Genomic DNA, 17,742 nt, shown 5'->3' with positions numbered 1-17,742 from the left:
GTTGTGCCTCTCTCAGGAGTGTGAGAAAGCAGCAAGAAGCATGAATTTACTGCCCATGGATGTAACGTGGGCTGGGGGGGGGGGGGTGATATGAGGATGGCACAACCAAGTCTGGGTATCTGGGGAAGACGGATGCCATGTGACGGCACGAATACGTACCGTGCAAAGTGGACAGCGGTCATCCGCGGCATCCGTTGATCGGGTCTGGTTTTCTGGCCCACGACGGAATCTCGACACGGCCTACTTGCCTTCTTGTCGGACGAGGCTCGCAAGGTTGCGGGCCCGCGGTGAGAATGCGTTGCCAACCCTTTCCTTTGCGGGTGGGATATAATGTTGCGTTCTTTGCTGACTGTGATGCGTCTGGGCGTGGTAGATGATTGATGTTCTCGGTCAGTTGCTCGGACATTTCAGCATGCCCCCCTCATGGCACGTTATCCTGGACCTTGCAGCGAACAAGGGCAAGCAAGCATCGTGAAACGAACTCGGAATCCTGCGCCTTACTTCGCCAACCTCTTCGTTTTCTCAGCCGTTGCAAGGCAGCGGCAATTCTCAACTCAACCGCCGATGTCAGTGGGATACAGACGGGGAGAGGGATGCTCCGGTCGGCTCAAGGATGGCCTATACGCGCGTCTTGAAGCACATGCTGCGACGAAAAGTGTCGGTCGCGAGAAACAAGAAGGGAAGGAGGGATAGATTGATGGCACGCGACTCTCGTCAACTCCTCCTCGAGGATTTGCTTCCCCGCACGAGAAGGCCGAGAGCGACGATTGGCTGCAGTTGGTTGATGACGAATCATCGGGTTCGGATTTGCGGCCATTGTATGCCTGATGCTATTGCTGCCATCCCTTGGTCGGACCTGATCGGAGAAGGGTAGGGGTACGAGGCACGAAGACCTTCGGAGAAACGACAAGGACGACCGGATTTCTCTCCTCGTGTCGGGAGAGGAGAGAATGCTCGAGCTCCGATTACGACCTGCAGCTTGCCGTACAGCGATCACTTCTTTCAACACCGCAACGTCAAGGTCGCCCATCGTGCGGTACCGCTTGCTCGGTCCAGGTCGGTCGCCAGCGGTGGAGCTTGATGTCTCTCCTTCCTGTGGAGCACGAATCAGTATGAGATGACAATGGCCGATGACCATGGACGAGTCAGTGAGCAACAGCGGGCAATGGTGGCGAGGAAGCCTCGGCCGACAGGCATGGCACGTCCGGTCTGCTGCTCGTCGATCGATTGCACTGCTGATCAACCACTTCTCGAGGTTCATGACCGCAACGTCAACGGGGCCAACCGTTGAGGATCGAAGGCCACACGGCAACAGGCACGCACCCATGCAGATGCAGATGCAGATGCAGAGGAATGGTCTGCAGAAGATCGAGCTGCGTCTGGTGACTGCCGACCAATGCCGGTGCAACCCTCCTTCGGGTGGGTGATGTGCGAACCCCGGATCGCGGGTCCGAACTGAACAGGCCGGCACTCGGGAGGGAGGGGGACCATTGACGGCAGACATCTGCTGCATCCACATATCTGCTCGTACGGTACAAGGAACAAGAAATGAGCAGGAAAAGGCATGTGGTTGTTGTATGCCTACCAAACGGCAATGTCTACGAATCGGTGTGCAGATTTTTATGTCTGCGGCCGAACGCAACGATATGTGCGTGAGGGGAACAGGAGTGGAAACGAGAAAGAAAAAAAGAAAAAAAAAGATGAAAGGAAACGAGGGCAACGAGAAATGCGAGCGGAGATGGTTGGCTGGCGAAGGCGAGAAATGCGTTCGTTCACCAGCGAGCTATTGAGGCGACAAAATGAACAAGCGTTGCCGTTGAGACGGACGACGGCGAAACCAAGGTGAGCAGGGACAAATCCGACACGGCCGAATGCATGGCTGAAGGAGGAAATTTAAATAGAACTATCGGCAGGCGAATGTCCGGTTCACCTCCGACGCAGCGCGGAGCTCCTTCGGACGACTCGATTGCCTTGCTGCAGACAACGAGGGCGGGGGTTGCTCGCTTCGCTCTGCGTGCTGGTCGGCTTTGGTGGGTGGCCGCTGGATGCTGGCCGCTGTTGGCGCCATTTATTTGCATTGCATTGCATGGACGCCTGCCTGCCTTTCAGCACCGCACAGGTCACGATCACGACACACCACCCATCAAGCTGTCTTTGTTAGGCCAAGAGGTCCGCATGACCGAACCGATCGGTTTACGTCGCTCTCATCGACACCAACCACCCCGAACCAATGCGCGCGAGCCTGCGGCGCCGACATCACGCGCCATGCTCGGCTCGACATTCTGCTCTGCCCACGACTCTCGGTTTCCGCACCCGTTCTCGAAGGCAAAGTGGACGGGCCCCATGGACGATTGCACAACCTCATGCTCGTCGTCAATACCCCCCCTCCTCCTCCCCCCCCCCGCCCCCCGATGGGCCGCATGTCAACCTTATCGACTCTGAATGGTTCACGATTCCTGTTCAACTGTGCAACCTTGCCGGTCTCGACATAGTCCAAGCCCGTGAGCAAGGGGGGAGGCGGCGCCGGCCCTTGTCCGTGCTTCCACTAGCTATCGCCCCTGAGGTGCGGCGCCAGCGTTCCTGCACCCCCTCCTCCCCCTCCCCCTAACCCCTCTCCTCCGCTGCCCCTCGTCCCCTGCGGATAAGGGCCGACTTCCTCTTGCTCATCCGGATTGCAGGTTGATCGCTTGCCGCTTGTGTGTGCTGTGCTCGTCGGGTTGAGACGCCCGAGCCATTCTCATGCACCCTCCCACGAGGCCTTCGGTCACGTCACGTCCCGTCCCGTATATATAGCCCAGAACGCTTCCCAGCGTGGCTGTGGGCGTATCGGGATGTTGTCGTCGCTTCTGCTCCTTCCATCGATACCCGCCTAGCTACATCCGACTGGCATCTCGCCCCGAGCCATCAAGCACCCCGCCCAGGCGTTATCCGATTATACCGGCGCCACATACGACAGAGGGAGGAAGATGAAGCTGTCGAAGCTCATCGCCGGCGCGGTGCTCGCAGCCCTCGGGCCGCAGGTTGCCGCCGAATCGACCTTCCACCCGGCGAGACCACCTGCGGCCCCGCTGGCCGTCCGGTCGCCTTATCTGAACGTCTGGCTGAACGGACGGTCGGACGGGGGTCCGTCCGGATACCTCCCCGGCAGCTGGCCCCAATTCTGGTCGTGAGTGGACCCATGCCGGCGTCGAGCGCGGACCGAGGCGCTGACGGCGACGGCCGCTTGCCGTCCGAACAGACAGGCCATCCAGGGCTGGCAGGGCTTCGTCATGGTCGACGGCAGGACCTTCAACTGGATGGGCGGCGCCCCGGGCGGCACCAAGGTCGACCAGACGGCGTTCGAGTACACGTCGACCAAGACGACCTTCACCTTCACCATCGCCGGCAAGCTTCAGATGAGCGTCAAGTTCCTGTCGCCCGTCTACTACGACGACCTGCGCCGCCAGTCCATCACCTCGTCCTACCTCGAGGTTTCCGTCAAGTCGCTCGATGGACGCTCGCACTCGGTTCAAGTCTACTGCGATGTCTCCGGAGGTTGTGCCCCCACCCCCATCCGCTCTCGCCCGCAAATGTCGCTGATCGTCCTTGCACAGAGTGGGCATCGGGCGATAGCAGCGCCATCGTCCAGTGGGAAACACAGAAGAAGGAGGGAATTCGCTATCACAAGTTCTTCCGAAAGGATCAGCAAAAGTACAAGGAGTGGAATCAGATTGCGTCATGGGGCAACTGGTACTGGGCCACGGCCGATACCGTGAGTCTCCCGGCCTGACATCCCTCGTCCGTTGCCCGCCCACTGACGTGGAATTAGGCCGACGTAAGCTATCAGATTGGCGCAGACACCGACGTCCGCGGCCAGTTCATGGACAAGGGTCGCCTCACGGGAAATGTTGATCCCAACTTCCGCGCCGTCAATGATCGATGGTAGGCGTCACTCCTCCGCCTGCCCTGCACCCCTTCTGGCTCTATGCTTCCCGCCCTTTCCCTCCTGCTCTGCTTCCCTGCCCAACTTTCCTGCACCGCATGTGTTTGCACCACGAGCAAGTCTGACCAACTGTCCAGGCCCGTCTTCGCCCTGTCCCGCGACCTCGGCTCCGTCAGCGATGGCTGGAAGAGCACTCTCTTCACCATCGGCTACACCCAGGAGGATGCCATCCAATTCCAGGGCAGAGACATGGCACCGAAGGATGTGCCGTCGCTGTGGAAGAGCTACTTCACCGAGGACCAACTCCTGCCCTTTTTCTACAAGGACTATGCCTACGCATCCAAGTACGCCAGCCGGCTTGACAAGCGCGTCGCCGACGACTCGACAAGGGCAGCTGGACAGGATTACCTCACCATGACCAGCCTCGCCGTCCGCCAGGTCTTTGGTGCTCTGCAGTACACCAACACCCAGAGCAGACCCCTCGTCTTCCTCAAGGAAATCAGCTCTAACAGCGACATCCAGACCGTCGACGTCATCTTCCCGGCCTTTCCCATCATGCTCTATCTCAACCCGGACCTCATCGTCTGGACCCTGGACCCGCTGCTGGAGAACGGTCGATACCACTACCCCAACGACTTCGCACAGGTAAGGGCCACGGAAGGGTTGGGGGGCGGGCATCTCTTTCACGACCGATGTCTAACCAAAGCGTCGGCAGCACGATCTCGGCACCTTTCCCGTCGCGCTCGGGCACCCCAAAGGGGACGACGAACCGATGCCTCTCGAGGAGTGTGGCAACATGGTCATCATGATGCTTGCCTACGCCCAGCGGCAGCACAACCCGAAGTATCTGGCTGATAACTGGGATCTCCTGGAGAAGTGGGCAGCCTACTTGATTCACGACGCCAAGATCCCCGCCAACCAGCTATCCACCGATGACTTTGCTGGCCATCTTGCGTACGTGAACGAGCGTCGTGCTTACACCTTTCCCTTGCCATCGCGAAAATTTTCATGGAGCTAAGAAGAGGCGCAGCAACCAAACCAACCTCGCGCTCAAAGGCATCATCGCCCTCGAGGCCATGTCCCATATCGCAGATCTTGCTGGCCATAAGCACAAGGCGAAGAATTACTCCGCTATTGCGCACTCGTATCTTGACTTTTGGAAGGTCCATGGCATCAACCGCAAGGACAAGCACACGGTGCTGCAGTACGACAACTCTGCCACGTATGGTGAGTTGACTCCGACTCCGCCTCCACCGTCCTTTCGCGTACGAAATGTGGCCTCCATGTTGACTATACACTCCTAGGTCTCCTGTATAACATCTACGCTGACAAGGTACTGGATCTCGGTTTCATCCCCCAGTCCATCTACGACATGCAGAGCGACTACTACCTCACCGTGGCCAAGGAGTTCGGCGTCATACTCGATACCCGCGGCACCCTCACCAAGCTCGACTGGGAGATGTTTGCCGCTGCCGTCGCGAAGCCCCAAACGCGTGACATGTTCATTTCCAAGATTGCGAAGTGGATCAACCGCACGACCACCTGGCGCGCTTACTCAGACCTCTACGATACCATCGACGGAGGTTACCCCCGCGGCATCCAGTTCACGGCCCGTCCGGTCGTCGGCGGTGTCTTCTCCCTGCTCGCGCTGAAGAAGTAGTGACCGTGTCGTGTCGTACCGTCGCGGGTTACGACGACTTGTCTCCGAATGTTTGGCCTGTAGCGAGGGGTGCAGGTTCCGAATCATTTTTGCTCAAGTGTACAGATATCAGCACACATGCATGACAAATGCGTACTGCCCATGTCTATTACCTTCTTGCTGTGCTTGCTAAGCTGCCCGAAATGTGTGTGCCACCTAGTAGGGGCATTGTAAAGAGGGTGCAAAATAACAGGCGCAGTTTCAGGATTAATATCTCATTCGCCATCGTCCTAGCTGATCCTCTGCTCCCAACCACCTTCCCCGGGTTCGGTGGGTTAACAGACGTAGCAATCTGGTACTCACCAAGATAATCACCTTCCATGACGGATTATGGACTTAACAGTGCCAGCAACCCAACACTTCCTGTGTGAAGATAAGCGATGCTATCGAGTACTCGGGGTGGAGGGGCAGAACACTACGATGAGCGATGCCTCAAATAGCCAAGCATTTTTTGCATGTATGCAATGACTTGCCAAACTCTAGAAAGGGTCGCTGCAATTGCGACTACCGTCCTCAAAACGGCATGGACCAAAGGATTGGAGCGCATTTTCTTCATCTTCTGGCCATTTGCCTTGGCGTGGACAGTCTGAAAGCCAAAAAAAAAAAAAAAAATAAGCCGCTTTGGTGTACAACAACGTACAAACATCAACCTCTTCTCCTTCACATGGTACCACGCAATGAGTGGTTCTTAACGGGAAGCCAGACTCTTGAGTCGGTCGAATCTCGGTGTTCCCCTACCCGTCACAGGATCCCATCCTGGCACAGCATCCCAACCCGCCCCTTGGACCTTGGGGGCTGGCGCACCACTATAGCTTGTTCCTTGGCAGCCCCGAGATTTCCCTTCGGCAATGCTTTCGAAGTCAGCAGACACTGGCAAAGCTCGGAGCGGTGGCAACTTACTCGGTAAAAGCGTCGCTCCCAATGCTATACAGCCAAGGGTTGAGAAAACCCATGGGTGACTTGCCTTTCTCGAATCGCATGTCGTTGAGGAGGGCAATCATGGAGGCAAAGACGGGGGCAGAAGCAGATGTACCGTCTGCGGCCTCAATCTTGTCATGATTGAATATGTAAAAGGCCTTTCCCTGGGCAGCAACATCTGGAAATGCTCTCCCGTCGCGGTTGTAGTAGCCCTTCCACTTCCGGCCGTAATTCCGAAGATAAGAGCCGACCGCTTCCTCTTGCCAGGCAGGACGAGTCCAGTACTCAGAGAATCCACCAGAGGAAAAGTCGACCGCAACCTCCGGTCCGTTGTTCTGAGTTCCACCCACAGAGGTAACGTACGGACATGCAGCTGGGAACATGGGCAGAAACTTGGTCGTGTTGGTCCCGTCATTCGATCGACAAGACACCCCCGGACCGGTGTCGCCGGAAGCGGCAATGATGGATACTCCCCGCGCCCCGAGCTGACCAAACATATTGCACACCTGCTTCGCGTAGGCCTTTGGGACGGCCTGTTCGTTTACGCCGTACGAAAGGGAGAGGACCTGAGGGAGATCGTCGTCGTCCAGTTCGAGGAGATAGCTAGCAAACTGCAGCCATGGCTCCATGTACTCTTGCGCCGGGTCGGAAATGCTACACGAATTAGATGCTTGGGCCGTACCGTGATGGAAGCGGCCGACTCACTCTAGGTCTGGAATGAAGTCATGCTTCTCTCCACCAGTAGGGTAGTACCTAACGGGAATACGGTATGACATGGCAATGGCGTATTGAATATCCAGGTTGGCTTCGCCACTGGGGTACTCCCCTTGGGGATTCTGGCCGCCGTTGATGGACTCGGTCGAGAAGTTGGATCCGATGGCATAGTCGGCAAACATATTGAGAAACTTGTCGAGTTGGTCATGCTGGGCGGTTTGCTGGATGGTGTAAGTCAGGCTGTCTAGTCGCATACATAAATCAACGAGGTGGACGTACTGTGTTGAAGCCGACGACGCCAAGAAGCGACTTTGGGTGAGGTTTTGCATATTTATTGCCCATGCGATAGAGCTTGCGGATACAGGTCGGAGTGTTTCCTTTGTTGCATGCGTTGAAACCGCTGTCGACTTGTTGATCATCGTCGTTGACTTCTGCGATGATATTCTTTTGAACCATCCGTTTCTTGGCTATCGGGCTGGGAGGCAGAGACGCGTGTTCAAAATGATGCAGTTGAATGATGGTGGCATGCTGGCGGAGCTCATTCGGTAAAGTGCTCGAGATTGTTGTCCGAGCTCTACCGTTCGGGGCATCGAGGTCGAGATGACGAGAGAGGAGCTTTCGGGAGACTGTGGCATCCAGACGAGCCTCCATCATGGGGTCGTGATTCATATCTTGTCGGTTCTCGGATAATCCAGAATGAGCCAGCCAGCGCTTGACGAACTCCACAGATTCGCGGCTGGGACGCAGCAAAGCCTTGGCTTCACCGCGGGTCAGATGCTTGCCATAACGCTCGCTGGATGGGTCAGAGATATTATGAAGGGTGCTTTCCATGATATCGGGATCTTCCGGCTTCAGGTAGATTGACAAACGAACGAATCCTTGTCCATCCAGGCTCACGGCTCCTCCCTGTGCCTCGTCATCAAGCAGATTTTCATGGTCCAAATGTACTGTAGCCGTACCAACAATTGCTTGGGTAGCCAGAAGAGTGCCAAGGACCTTGAAGACCAATATCTTGGCCATGGCTTAGCCTGGTGCGACGTAAGAATGCTCGAGGAGAACTACAGTGTCAGTGCATGCAAGATGAGAAACCGATCAACATGGATCCCGGGCATGCTTTCATTAAATAGGTCCTTTGGATGGGATCCAAGGATTCTATGCTTCCACTGTTTCCCTTGCCATGTCGTACAGGGAACGCTGTATGCGCCACAGAACAATACCAAGAGTGAAGTATTGTAAAGTTCCTGCAAGCGCGGATGGCAGGTTCCGCTGCCGCGTTCTGCAACCGTAGCCGGGCGAATTCGAAGACGAGGCGTCGATGATCGACAGTGTGGGACGGGAAGTACGAGCCAGTGGCGTCTGCTGTCGTCGGACTGGCACTGCTCATGGTGTTGGGAGCGAGAACAGCGGCTTTGAACGCAGGTACGTCTGTGCTCCGTGGTATGTGTCGCCTGGAATTGGAACGAATAGACCGGTTACTTGTGGTGGCGGGCTAGACACAGACCCCGGGTGTTTATTTGAGCTGCTCGAACTATTCCTTCTTGCGGACTGCATCATCGAGACGGTCAGAAGGCAGCACGACTCCTTGAGAGCACTTTGCAAGGATATGTGGATGGGTACTAGTGAGAGGATGCGGATCAGACCATCGGAGACATGGAACAGCCGTTCTGCTTGCGACATCCAGAGCCGATCATCCATCAGCGATGGGACGAAAAAGGGACCCAGGGCAAGGAGTTGCAATTTTGGCTTGCAGGAGCGGAGGGGGCCAAGGCGAGCCAACGATGAAGCGTACTCGTACAGCTATGTTGCTCAGAGCTGCGGCTCATTTGCTTTCTGTGGATCATACCGTCCCGTCGGGTTCGCGATATAAGCTGCAGGGCGCCCTTCATTCTTGACGACGAAATGCACGCGTGCAATGGCGGTTGAGGCTCCCGATATCGGTCGCACGTCCCGGTGCCGGTTGGTTGGTTGCAGTATGATCCCCAATTTCATCGGCATCCCTCATGAACATTTCATGATATTAGATGTAGGCTCGACCTGGGACTGGGCACGAAATGGTCTCAGGATTGGGCTCGTCAGAATGTTGGCAGGTCATCAGTCATCAGGCCGTCAGCCTTTACACCACCCATCACACACCTAGCCATGAGCTTCCAGCTTCAGCACTTGGCACCCTGAGGCCTGTGCAGGCGCTGCTCGGCCACGGCGCCTCGTAACTGGCTGGCCCTGCCCTCGATCTGGGGTTCCTCAGGCAGGTTGCCCATGACGCATGCTGGGTGCTTTCCTGTTCATCCTTGCTCCTGCCCTGCCTGCGTTGCTTTGCAAGCTGGCTTGACGGCATGGCTGCCCCATTGCTCATTGCTGCCTGGGGCAGCAATGTCTCATTTCGCTGTGCTTCGTACAACTCTGTAGTAGTGATGGCGGGTCCAATGCTCGCGTCTCATTGACCCTGAATTCTGCCATCACCCCACTCTCTCACCGCCTTAAACTTCTATATAATGCGTGCCACCCAGCCCAGATTTCTGTTCTCTTTTCCTTTCTTCTTTAGCTCTCTTTGCCTTTTGGCTTAGATCAAGTGTAGTATCTGTTCTTTTCAGTTTAATCTCTGAAATGCCTCTAAGGAGGCTATTCGTGATTATTCCTATTTTTGGCCCTCGGGCGGATTCCTCTGTGCTTGCACACGTTTCCACCCACAGTGTCCCTGGTATTACACTGCCTCCAGGTGATGCGAACTCAATTTTCATTGCAGGCCTGGGTTCTCCTGGGTTGTGAAGAAGAAAGGAGGAGCTTTTGCGTTGCGTATGCAGGATGCTGTGTGTGTGTGTGTGTGTGTGTGCGTGGACTTTAGGGTTCAGCATTGGTAGCCCGAGTTGCTCGTGGGGACGGATGTGTGATACTGAAGCTGGCATCGTGGCGGTGAATCACCTAGGATCAGGCATATAGGCAAGAACTCACGTTGCTGCTGCACAATATTGCAATATGAGATGCTGCACCTTTTGAGGCCTGGTCGATTTGACCTGCGACGGTATTTTTGCAGCATTCTCTGAAGCAGTGTCGTGCTGCGCGCCTCCGATTGCTGTACAGCTTGTGCGTGAGGTGCCTGCGCGTCGTGCTGCGTGGCGAGAACCTGGAAATCTGCAAACAAACAAGCACCCGATCCATCGTGATCGTAAGATCTAAGTACTTCGTCCAACTGAACTGCGTACAATTGTTATCCACGTTTCGTAACTGTATTCTTGTTTGGATTCTGGTGTTGAAGCACCATCCATCCGTCTATCCACCCTGTACCCCACCAAACTCTTCACTCATTCCCTCACCATTCTCCTTAACGTTCATTCACAGCAAGCTGTCAATCGCAGGCTTCATTCCTGACATCCAACACTGCTACCTCCTTCCTTTGCGTTCATCTATCCGTCCAAAAATTGGCCATCATGACGTCCCAGGCACCGCTCCTCGACCCCTCCATCTTCGCCTATCTGGAGTCGAAGATAGAAGAGGAGACGCAGGTACGCGAGACCCTCACGGCTATCGTCCAGCGTCTTGAGAAAGCGGTCGCTACGGCCCAGGGCCTGCTATCACGCGTGCACTCTACGCCGCGCAGCCAATGTGCGTTCCTTGCGCCCCTTCACCAACTGGATCCTTTGTATCTGACTCTGCCAGACCCGACCCTCGTCGCTCAAGTTGAGGCCGCTGTCAAGGACGAGGCCGTCGTCATCGCGGAGCTGAATGAGGTTGCATCCAAGCACCCATACTACCAGTCCGTCACCCCTCCAGCCCATCCATCTCCCTCTCCCTCTCCTTGCTAGCGAGAATGTAAAAAAAAAAATGAAAACATGGACATCGTTTCTCTCTACTTCGCATCGCAGCCTCCCGTTGGCTAACATTCGCGGCAGGTACAACGCAAAATGGTCCCGCGCGATGCAAAATGCCATCGGCACCGTCGTCTACTGCGCCTGGCTCGGTGGCTTCCCCAAGGAATCGACTGCCTCGACGCAGCAGGAGGTCGGACGTCTGCTCAGTCTAGAGGAGGTCGGCGCCATCTTTTCCGGTAAGTCAACCCCCCCCCCATTCTCTCAGAGGCTTCCCTGCTCTCCAGAAGACGAAGGCCGAAAAGGATGTGACCCGAGGTTGGGAAACGCGTCAAGATGCTTACCGCATCCTGAGCAGTCCCCGCAAACCTGAAGGACCGCGACAGCTTCCATCTCACCATCGAGGAATACCTCCTCTCCCTCACCGACCTTACCCAGGACCTCTCCCGCCTGGCCACAAATTCCGTCACCCACGGCGATCTCTCCTTGCCCCTCACCATCGCCACCTTCATCAAGGATCTCTTCGCTGGCTTCCAGCTCCTCAACCTCAAGAACGACATCCTGCGCAAGCGCGCCGATGCCGTTAAATATGATGTCAAGCGGGTCGAGGACGTCGTATACGACCTGTGCCTCCGTGGACTCGTAGCGAGGCCAGGCGCGGATACGGAGATGAAAACGGAGGATAGCTGAGTGACTTGCACAGGGTGACGCCTCTATTCTTCGAGCAAAATTGCCTCGCCGTCATGTGGCCCTGCTATCCTGGCAGGCGCCGCAGATGGATGGATATACAAATGTGAAGCCAACGAACCCGGTCCAGGCCATGATAATACGAGGCTCGTACAGGCAGCCTGTGCTTAAATCGAAATGAAACCCGCCAACGCCTGACAGACTCCCACCGTCGCACCCATCGGATGAATAATTGTACAGCCAAATGCCTAGCTACAATGGTTCTCGCTCCGACTTAGTCATGTCTAAATGTGCATTTGTCGCCTCTGACGCAACTGCCCTGCTGCCAATAGGTGCACAGCTTGCTTCCGGTGTGTGCCTTGCCCGACTTGTGATGCGTCCCTGAACGCTTCTTCTTTCTGCCCTCGTCTGCGTCCCGGGGCCCATCGTCTCGTCCGTGAGCGTCTTGCCAATCCCTGTCTCTGTCGCCGCCCTCAAAGGAAGATGCCTGCCGGTCCTGGCCCATCTGAGAATACTGATGCGAGAGCTCGTAGCCTGCGGGATTCGATTGTGTCGGCGCTTGCTGCAGCTGCTGAGACGGCTGGCTGTTAATAGCCGCCAGGATCGACTGCAGCTGGCTGTCGGGTAAGGAGGTCTGGAGAGTGGCAAGAGGCTGCTGCTGTGCAGGCGCCTGCCTCGCACCACCGTTCAGCTGCTGTAGCAGCGCCATGTACGGCGCGTACGCCTGCTGCTGCTGCTGCTGCTGCTGCTGCTGCTGCTGCTGCTGCTGGGCGAAATACGCACTCCAATCGCGCAGGTTGACTTGCCCTTGCTGCCCTGCAACGGCGGCGGCCGCCGCTAAAAGAGCGTTGGCTTCGGCCTCGGCCCCTGCTTTGGCCCGCGCTTCTTCCTCCTTCTTCTGCTTCGCCGCCAACTCCTTGTTGTAGCCCAACCACCACTCTCGCACCCTTTCCTCGTCCGGCATGAGCCACTCCGGAGGCGAGTTGGCCGGATGTGCTCGGCCAGCGAGGCCCTTCACCAAGCCCTCGATGGCCATGCCCGCCTGCTCGACTTCTGAGCTGCCATATTGGTGGACCCGGGTAGGGTCGACGTGCACAGGGTTCGGGTCGCGCCAAGCCTGGTTCCCATCCCACTTGAGCCATGCGAGAACGTGTGTCTCGACCGAGTTGCCCATGACAAAGGGGATGTTGACGTTGGTGTTCGTTGCTTTCGTGGCAATCTCCATCGCCTGGGCCAACCCCGGTGGCTGCTGCGCGGCCGCTCCGCCTTTGCCGGAGCCTGCCTGGTGAAGACGTCCAAGGATGGAGTCTAGCCTTGTGGACAGGTTACTCTTGGAGTCGAGCCGCTTCATGGCTTCCTGGAGCGCCTTGTCCGGTCCTATCTGCTGCTCCTCTTGCCACCGACGATGGATCTCCTTGAATTTATCATCATCTTGAGGCAACTGTGCGACCTTGACCTCAGCCTTCGCCGCCGACGGCTCCGACGGCGGCGACTTTGGCGTGGCAGGGATGTCGGCCGGGTCCGTGTAAACGGCCATGAGCTCGCGCTGCTCTCGTTCGGCTATGCGCTTCTGCTCCTCCGTAGCAACGGCGACGTGGCCGCCGCGGGTCACGAAATTCTTTCTGCGGACATCGTCGGGCAAGGTTGACAAGTCTGTCGCCACCGGGCTCTCCCACGGCTGGTACGGATCGTCGTCCTCATCCTCCACGCCCACATCGGCCCGTCGCTTGAGGACCATGCCTTCGGACCGGTCGTCTGCTGCGTCTAGTATCATGTTACTCGCTCGGCCCTCATCCTCTTCGTCGTCCTTCTCAAATATCCTGATCTGGACCAGCTCGCTCTCGGGCTTCCAGCTGACGCGAAGTCTCCGGCGGGCCTCTTTGTGGAGCCTCTTCGTTCTCTGCTCGGCCGTCTCCGGCGTCTCCGATCGGTTGCTGTCCTTTGTCGTCACGGCCGCAATCTCGGGCTTCTTTGCGTTGATGGATTCGAGCAGCGACGAGATGCTCGAAACCACCGACGAGCTTGAGCTTGCCGCAGGCTTCGGTGGAGCCTTCACCTCCTTCTTGGGAGCCGCTGCGCCGGGCTTGGCATCGAACTTGGTGCCCTTCTTGGGGTCGGACTTGCCTTTGTCGTCGGTCGATGCGTTGGTGCCGTCGGCGCCAGCCGGCGGAGATGGCTTCGAAGCTGGCTTGGCCACTGGTCGCGATTTACCCGGCAAGATGGATGACGTCGCCTTGCTTGCTGCCGCCTTCATAGGCGCCTTGAATTGACCCAACTTCTTGCTCAACGCGGAGCTGCCGGGTTCGACGGCAATCTTCTTCACCGTCCGGGTGTCGTCGTCGTCATCCCTGCCTCTCTTGGCCGATGGACCATCCCCAGGACCCGACTTGGCCTTGACTCTGCCAGCGGCAGATGTGCCAGCGTACCCAGGTGCAGCATCAGAACCGGTGGCCTTGATGAGCTTCGTCATGCTCTGCGCGACCTCGCGGGCAAGCTCTCCGGCGGCCTCATCGCCCTTGTCCTCGAAGCGCTTCAGCACCATGTCGAGATTGGGCGTCTCGGCAATCTTCTTGGTCATCTTGAAGAGGGTGAAGAGTTCTAGCACAATCTTCGGCAGGTCTCCCGAGAAATCATTGCTTTTGATGCACGAAATCAAGGCGTTGACGAGGCTGAGGACCAGCTTCTGGTGGCCACCGAGATTGTCCAGGACGGCGTCGTCGGCGTGTTCGACCGTGGCGTCCAGCGCTTTGTAGAGCGTCTGTTTCTTCTGAGCGGCCGCTGCTTTCAACTCTGCGATCTCGTTCGTGGGAAGCTTGTCTTTCGTCGCTTGGTCGTGCGCCACCTTGGAGCGATTCGCCTCGCCGCGGAGGTTGATCAGGTATTCGCCCGCTTCCTTGACGCGGTTCGCGATGAGCGCGGGGTTTCGTCCAACCGAGGGTTCGATGTGCACGATGCCAGTGATATCCCATACCGCGGCCGCCGCAGGATCCGTTGGTCGCGTCGCGGGTCGGATCTGCATCAACGTCTTGTCAGCGTGAAATGGAAAGTGGCGAGAGCTGCTTCGGGTGCTCACAGGCTTGTGCGCGCCGCGCTCCCCTTCCTGTTCCTTCTTGGCCTTCTTGCCGGCCTTGTTTTTCAGGGCCTCGTCGGCTTTCAGTTGTTCCTTGAAGGCATCTGCAACAAGTTCAGCGCGAGCCCATGGCGAGGGAATGGGGTCAAGCATACGAGGATACTCGGTATATTTGGGCTGTCGCTTCCCCAGCGCCGTCATGGATCGGTCATATTCGTCTAGGAGTCCCTTGGCCTCCTCTCGCCTTTCGTCCAGGCCAACTCTGTCGGAGGATGGGTTGTACTGGCTCGTGAACATGCCCTGGACCTCGCACGGCAAGGCGTATCCAAGGCCGGGCACGGCGGGCTTACCACTACGTGGCGGTACCGCGACTAAGGGGGCCAGCTTATCGAAGCTCTTCGGGGCTGTTTTCGACGAACAAATCAGTCCTGGCATCAAGAATGTGGGACGGCAGCCATACCTGGAAGCTGGATGCTGCCATCGCCGACGAGGTACGGAATGGCCTTGTTCTGCGCAACTTTGGCGCCACCGTTCCTGCCGCGTTTCCCGGCGTCGGCCAGCAGCTTGGCCTCGTCGGCAGTCGGCACTGGCGCTGTCAGAGCATCTATCTCCTCCGTCTTTCTCGCCACTACCTCGGGCGAGAGTTCCACGATGGCAGGTGCCGGAGGCTCCGTCGCCGTCGCATCCGGGGCGCCTTTCGATGCCCTCTTTCTCTTCTTCGTAGACGGCTCGGCCGCGGCGAGCGCAAATGTCTCGGGTTCCTGCTGCGTCATGTACTGCGTGTTCGCGGCGGTCACCTGCTGATGTAGGTTGGAGGTCGGCTGCTGCTGCTGACCGGAAACTCCCTGCATGAGCTGCACGGGCTGCTGAAATACTAGCTGCTGTGGAGAGGAAAATGTTGACGCCTGATGAGCCTGCTGCAGTTGCGCCTGCGACGCGTGGTCTGGGAACTCTTGAAAGCCTAGGTGAGCGTGGTTTCCGGGTTGGAACTGATCCGGAGGGGCGGTGGCAGGTGGCACGAGAGGTTGTCCAGGTGCCGGAAAGAGCTGCTGCTGCGTACGTTGCCTATCGGGAGACTGTTGGGTAGGACGTCTGAACGTCGAGGCTTGCGCATGATTGGGGCGAAGGTTGTTGTCAAACTGTTGCTGCTGCGGCGTGAGGCTCTGTCGACGTGCCGGCGCGAGACGGGCCAGCAACGGAGGTGGGCTATATTGGGGAACTTGATTCGCAGGAGAACCAAAGGGCTGGGTGCCGGCGGGAAAGGCAAAGTCAGACTGGGCAAAGGCCTGCGGGTGCGTGTGCGAATTGTTCTGGATCTGGCCCATGGCCATGTGGCCCATGCCAGCGTTCCCGCCGGCCATGTTCAACTTGACCTGCTGTTGCTGCTGCTGCGGTTGCTGCTGCGGCTGCTGCGGCTGCTGCGGCTGCTGCTGTCCGAACATGGTAGGATGCAAGCTACCGCCAAAGGATGGATCCAGCATTGCCGAGTCGGCATCGGGAAATTGCTGGTGCAGGGTGCTATGGCTGCCGGCGTGGAAGGCCATCTGTGTCGGCTGCGAAGTCGTCAGATGATCCTCGAGAAAGGTGTCGGCGACGGGTTGCTGGGTCGGGTCAAAGCGAAAGTCGGTCGCGAGGCTATTCTGCGCGTCGTGACTGACTGCGGCGAAAGCGGCGGCCTGGCCGGCCATCGGCGGCGACCACTGGTGCTGGCTTGGATCATACTGGCCGTTCTGTGTCGGAAACGCGAAGCCAGACTGCCACTGATTCTGTTCATCCGCAGCGTTCTGGCCCTGGTTGGTCCAGGGCTGCATGTTTGTCGAGGCTCAGGCACGAGCGTCTACGCCTCAGCAAACATGCGCGAACCAGCGGAGAGCAGCGGACGATACGAGAATCTAACGGCAGCATTTAAGGGTCAGCAGGCGTCGCTATCTAACGCAGGTTGGAGCTGTTGCTGCTGCACTGGTGATGAAGGTGATGGCAGTGTGCTCAATCAACGGCCGTGTTGGTGGCTCGACAGTAAGGATGCAGCAGTAGGTTTTGGGCGATGACGCGCCACCAATGATAGCTATGCAGAGGCGGGGGGGGGGGGCCGACTCACACTCTCTGAGGACGAGCGGGTGGGTGTTGCAGCTGGTGAACACGGCTAATTATCGGGTGGCGGGCCGGTCAGGTCGGTCCGTGCGCTAAGCCGAAGCGGGTAGGATCGCAGGGATAGAATTTCGAGATGGCTTGTGAGGTCTTGATCGAGACGAATTAGCGCATTGCTTGCGAGGCATGGAAATGAGTAAACAAAAGGTAAGGAGCGGGCCGGCGGAGGAGAAGCTCGGCATGCGTGCATGTGTTCATGCATGGGAGAAAAAAAAGATTTGGCTGGCAAGGCACTTGCGATACCATCAAAGGGATGTGCGGCGTTTCATGTTGCGTGCAGGCGCTGCAGCTGCCGTCAACAGAATATGGGCAGCACTTTGATGCCACATGGGACTGGCTGCATAGCATCTCGTTGTCCTCTGGAGGCGGTTGACGAGACTGCGCCCGATTAAGCAGTATCCGGACGCGATGCAACGTATTGGTTTCTCGGGGCCATGCTGACGCTCATGGCGGGTGCCTTTATCGGCTCTGTCGTGAACTTGTTGTGTGCAGTTGCGGAGCAGCATAGCGTAGCTAGCTTGCTCGAGGCCACCACCAAAACCAGTCAGGAAGCAAGTCTTCCACGACGTGAATTGTCGCAAAAATCATCGTCACTGTACCGAGAGACTTGCTGCCGAATCTGAATGGCCCATCGCCCCCGTTCCGAACAGCAGAGAGCTGTCCAGGTCGCCGATGTGATGGGCAGCCCATGACGGCTGCACCGCGCCAGCTATCCATATTACCTTAAAATTGGTTGGAGTGGAAGAAACCCGCACCGCCCACCGCCCCCCTAGCCTCCCGA

General features: G+C 57.5%; 4 protein-coding genes across 4 annotated transcripts; 2 read left to right on the top strand and 2 right to left on the bottom strand.

The window, feature by feature from the left end:
* Nucleotides 1-2,966: 2,966 nt before the first annotated feature.
* On the top strand, nt 2,967-5,582 carry DCS_01728 (glutaminase GtaA; the record flags this gene model as incomplete). The annotated part of the gene is made up of 8 exons (XM_040799060.1): nt 2,967-3,166; nt 3,239-3,534; nt 3,594-3,751; nt 3,809-3,921; nt 4,060-4,567; nt 4,638-4,876; nt 4,953-5,149; nt 5,227-5,582. The coding sequence occupies 8 exons, from the start codon at nt 2,967-2,969 to the stop codon at nt 5,580-5,582; spliced, it is 2,067 nt and encodes a 688-aa protein (XP_040659943.1).
* A 727-nt stretch (nt 5,583-6,309) lies between these two features.
* Nucleotides 6,310-8,273, bottom strand: DCS_01727 (tripeptidyl-peptidase 1 precursor; the record flags this gene model as incomplete). The annotated part of the gene is made up of 4 exons (XM_040799059.1): nt 6,310-6,472; nt 6,522-7,193; nt 7,245-7,474; nt 7,533-8,273. 4 exons carry the CDS (start codon nt 8,271-8,273, stop codon nt 6,310-6,312), a joined length of 1,806 nt encoding a protein of 601 aa, XP_040659942.1.
* A 2,405-nt stretch (nt 8,274-10,678) lies between these two features.
* Nucleotides 10,679-11,746, top strand: DCS_01726 (Translin family protein; the record flags this gene model as incomplete). The annotated part of the gene is made up of 4 exons (XM_040799058.1): nt 10,679-10,853; nt 10,908-11,004; nt 11,141-11,295; nt 11,415-11,746. 4 exons carry the CDS (start codon nt 10,679-10,681, stop codon nt 11,744-11,746), a joined length of 759 nt encoding a protein of 252 aa, XP_040659941.1.
* Nucleotides 11,747-12,017: 271 nt separating this feature from the next.
* On the bottom strand, nt 12,018-16,624 carry DCS_01725 (zinc finger protein; the record flags this gene model as incomplete). The annotated part of the gene is made up of 4 exons (XM_040799057.1): nt 12,018-14,756; nt 14,817-14,917; nt 14,969-15,217; nt 15,274-16,624. The coding sequence occupies 4 exons, from the start codon at nt 16,622-16,624 to the stop codon at nt 12,018-12,020; spliced, it is 4,440 nt and encodes a 1,479-aa protein (XP_040659940.1).
* Nucleotides 16,625-17,742: the final 1,118 nt, after the last annotated feature.

The sequence above is a fragment of the Drechmeria coniospora genome, chromosome 01 (assembly GCF_001625195.1).
Source record: "Drechmeria coniospora strain ARSEF 6962 chromosome 01, whole genome shotgun sequence".
NCBI classification, from domain to species: Eukaryota; Fungi; Ascomycota; class Sordariomycetes; order Hypocreales; family Ophiocordycipitaceae; genus Drechmeria; species Drechmeria coniospora.
Note: the sequence above shows the minus strand (reverse complement) of the source record. Positions and strands in the feature narration are given on the sequence as shown.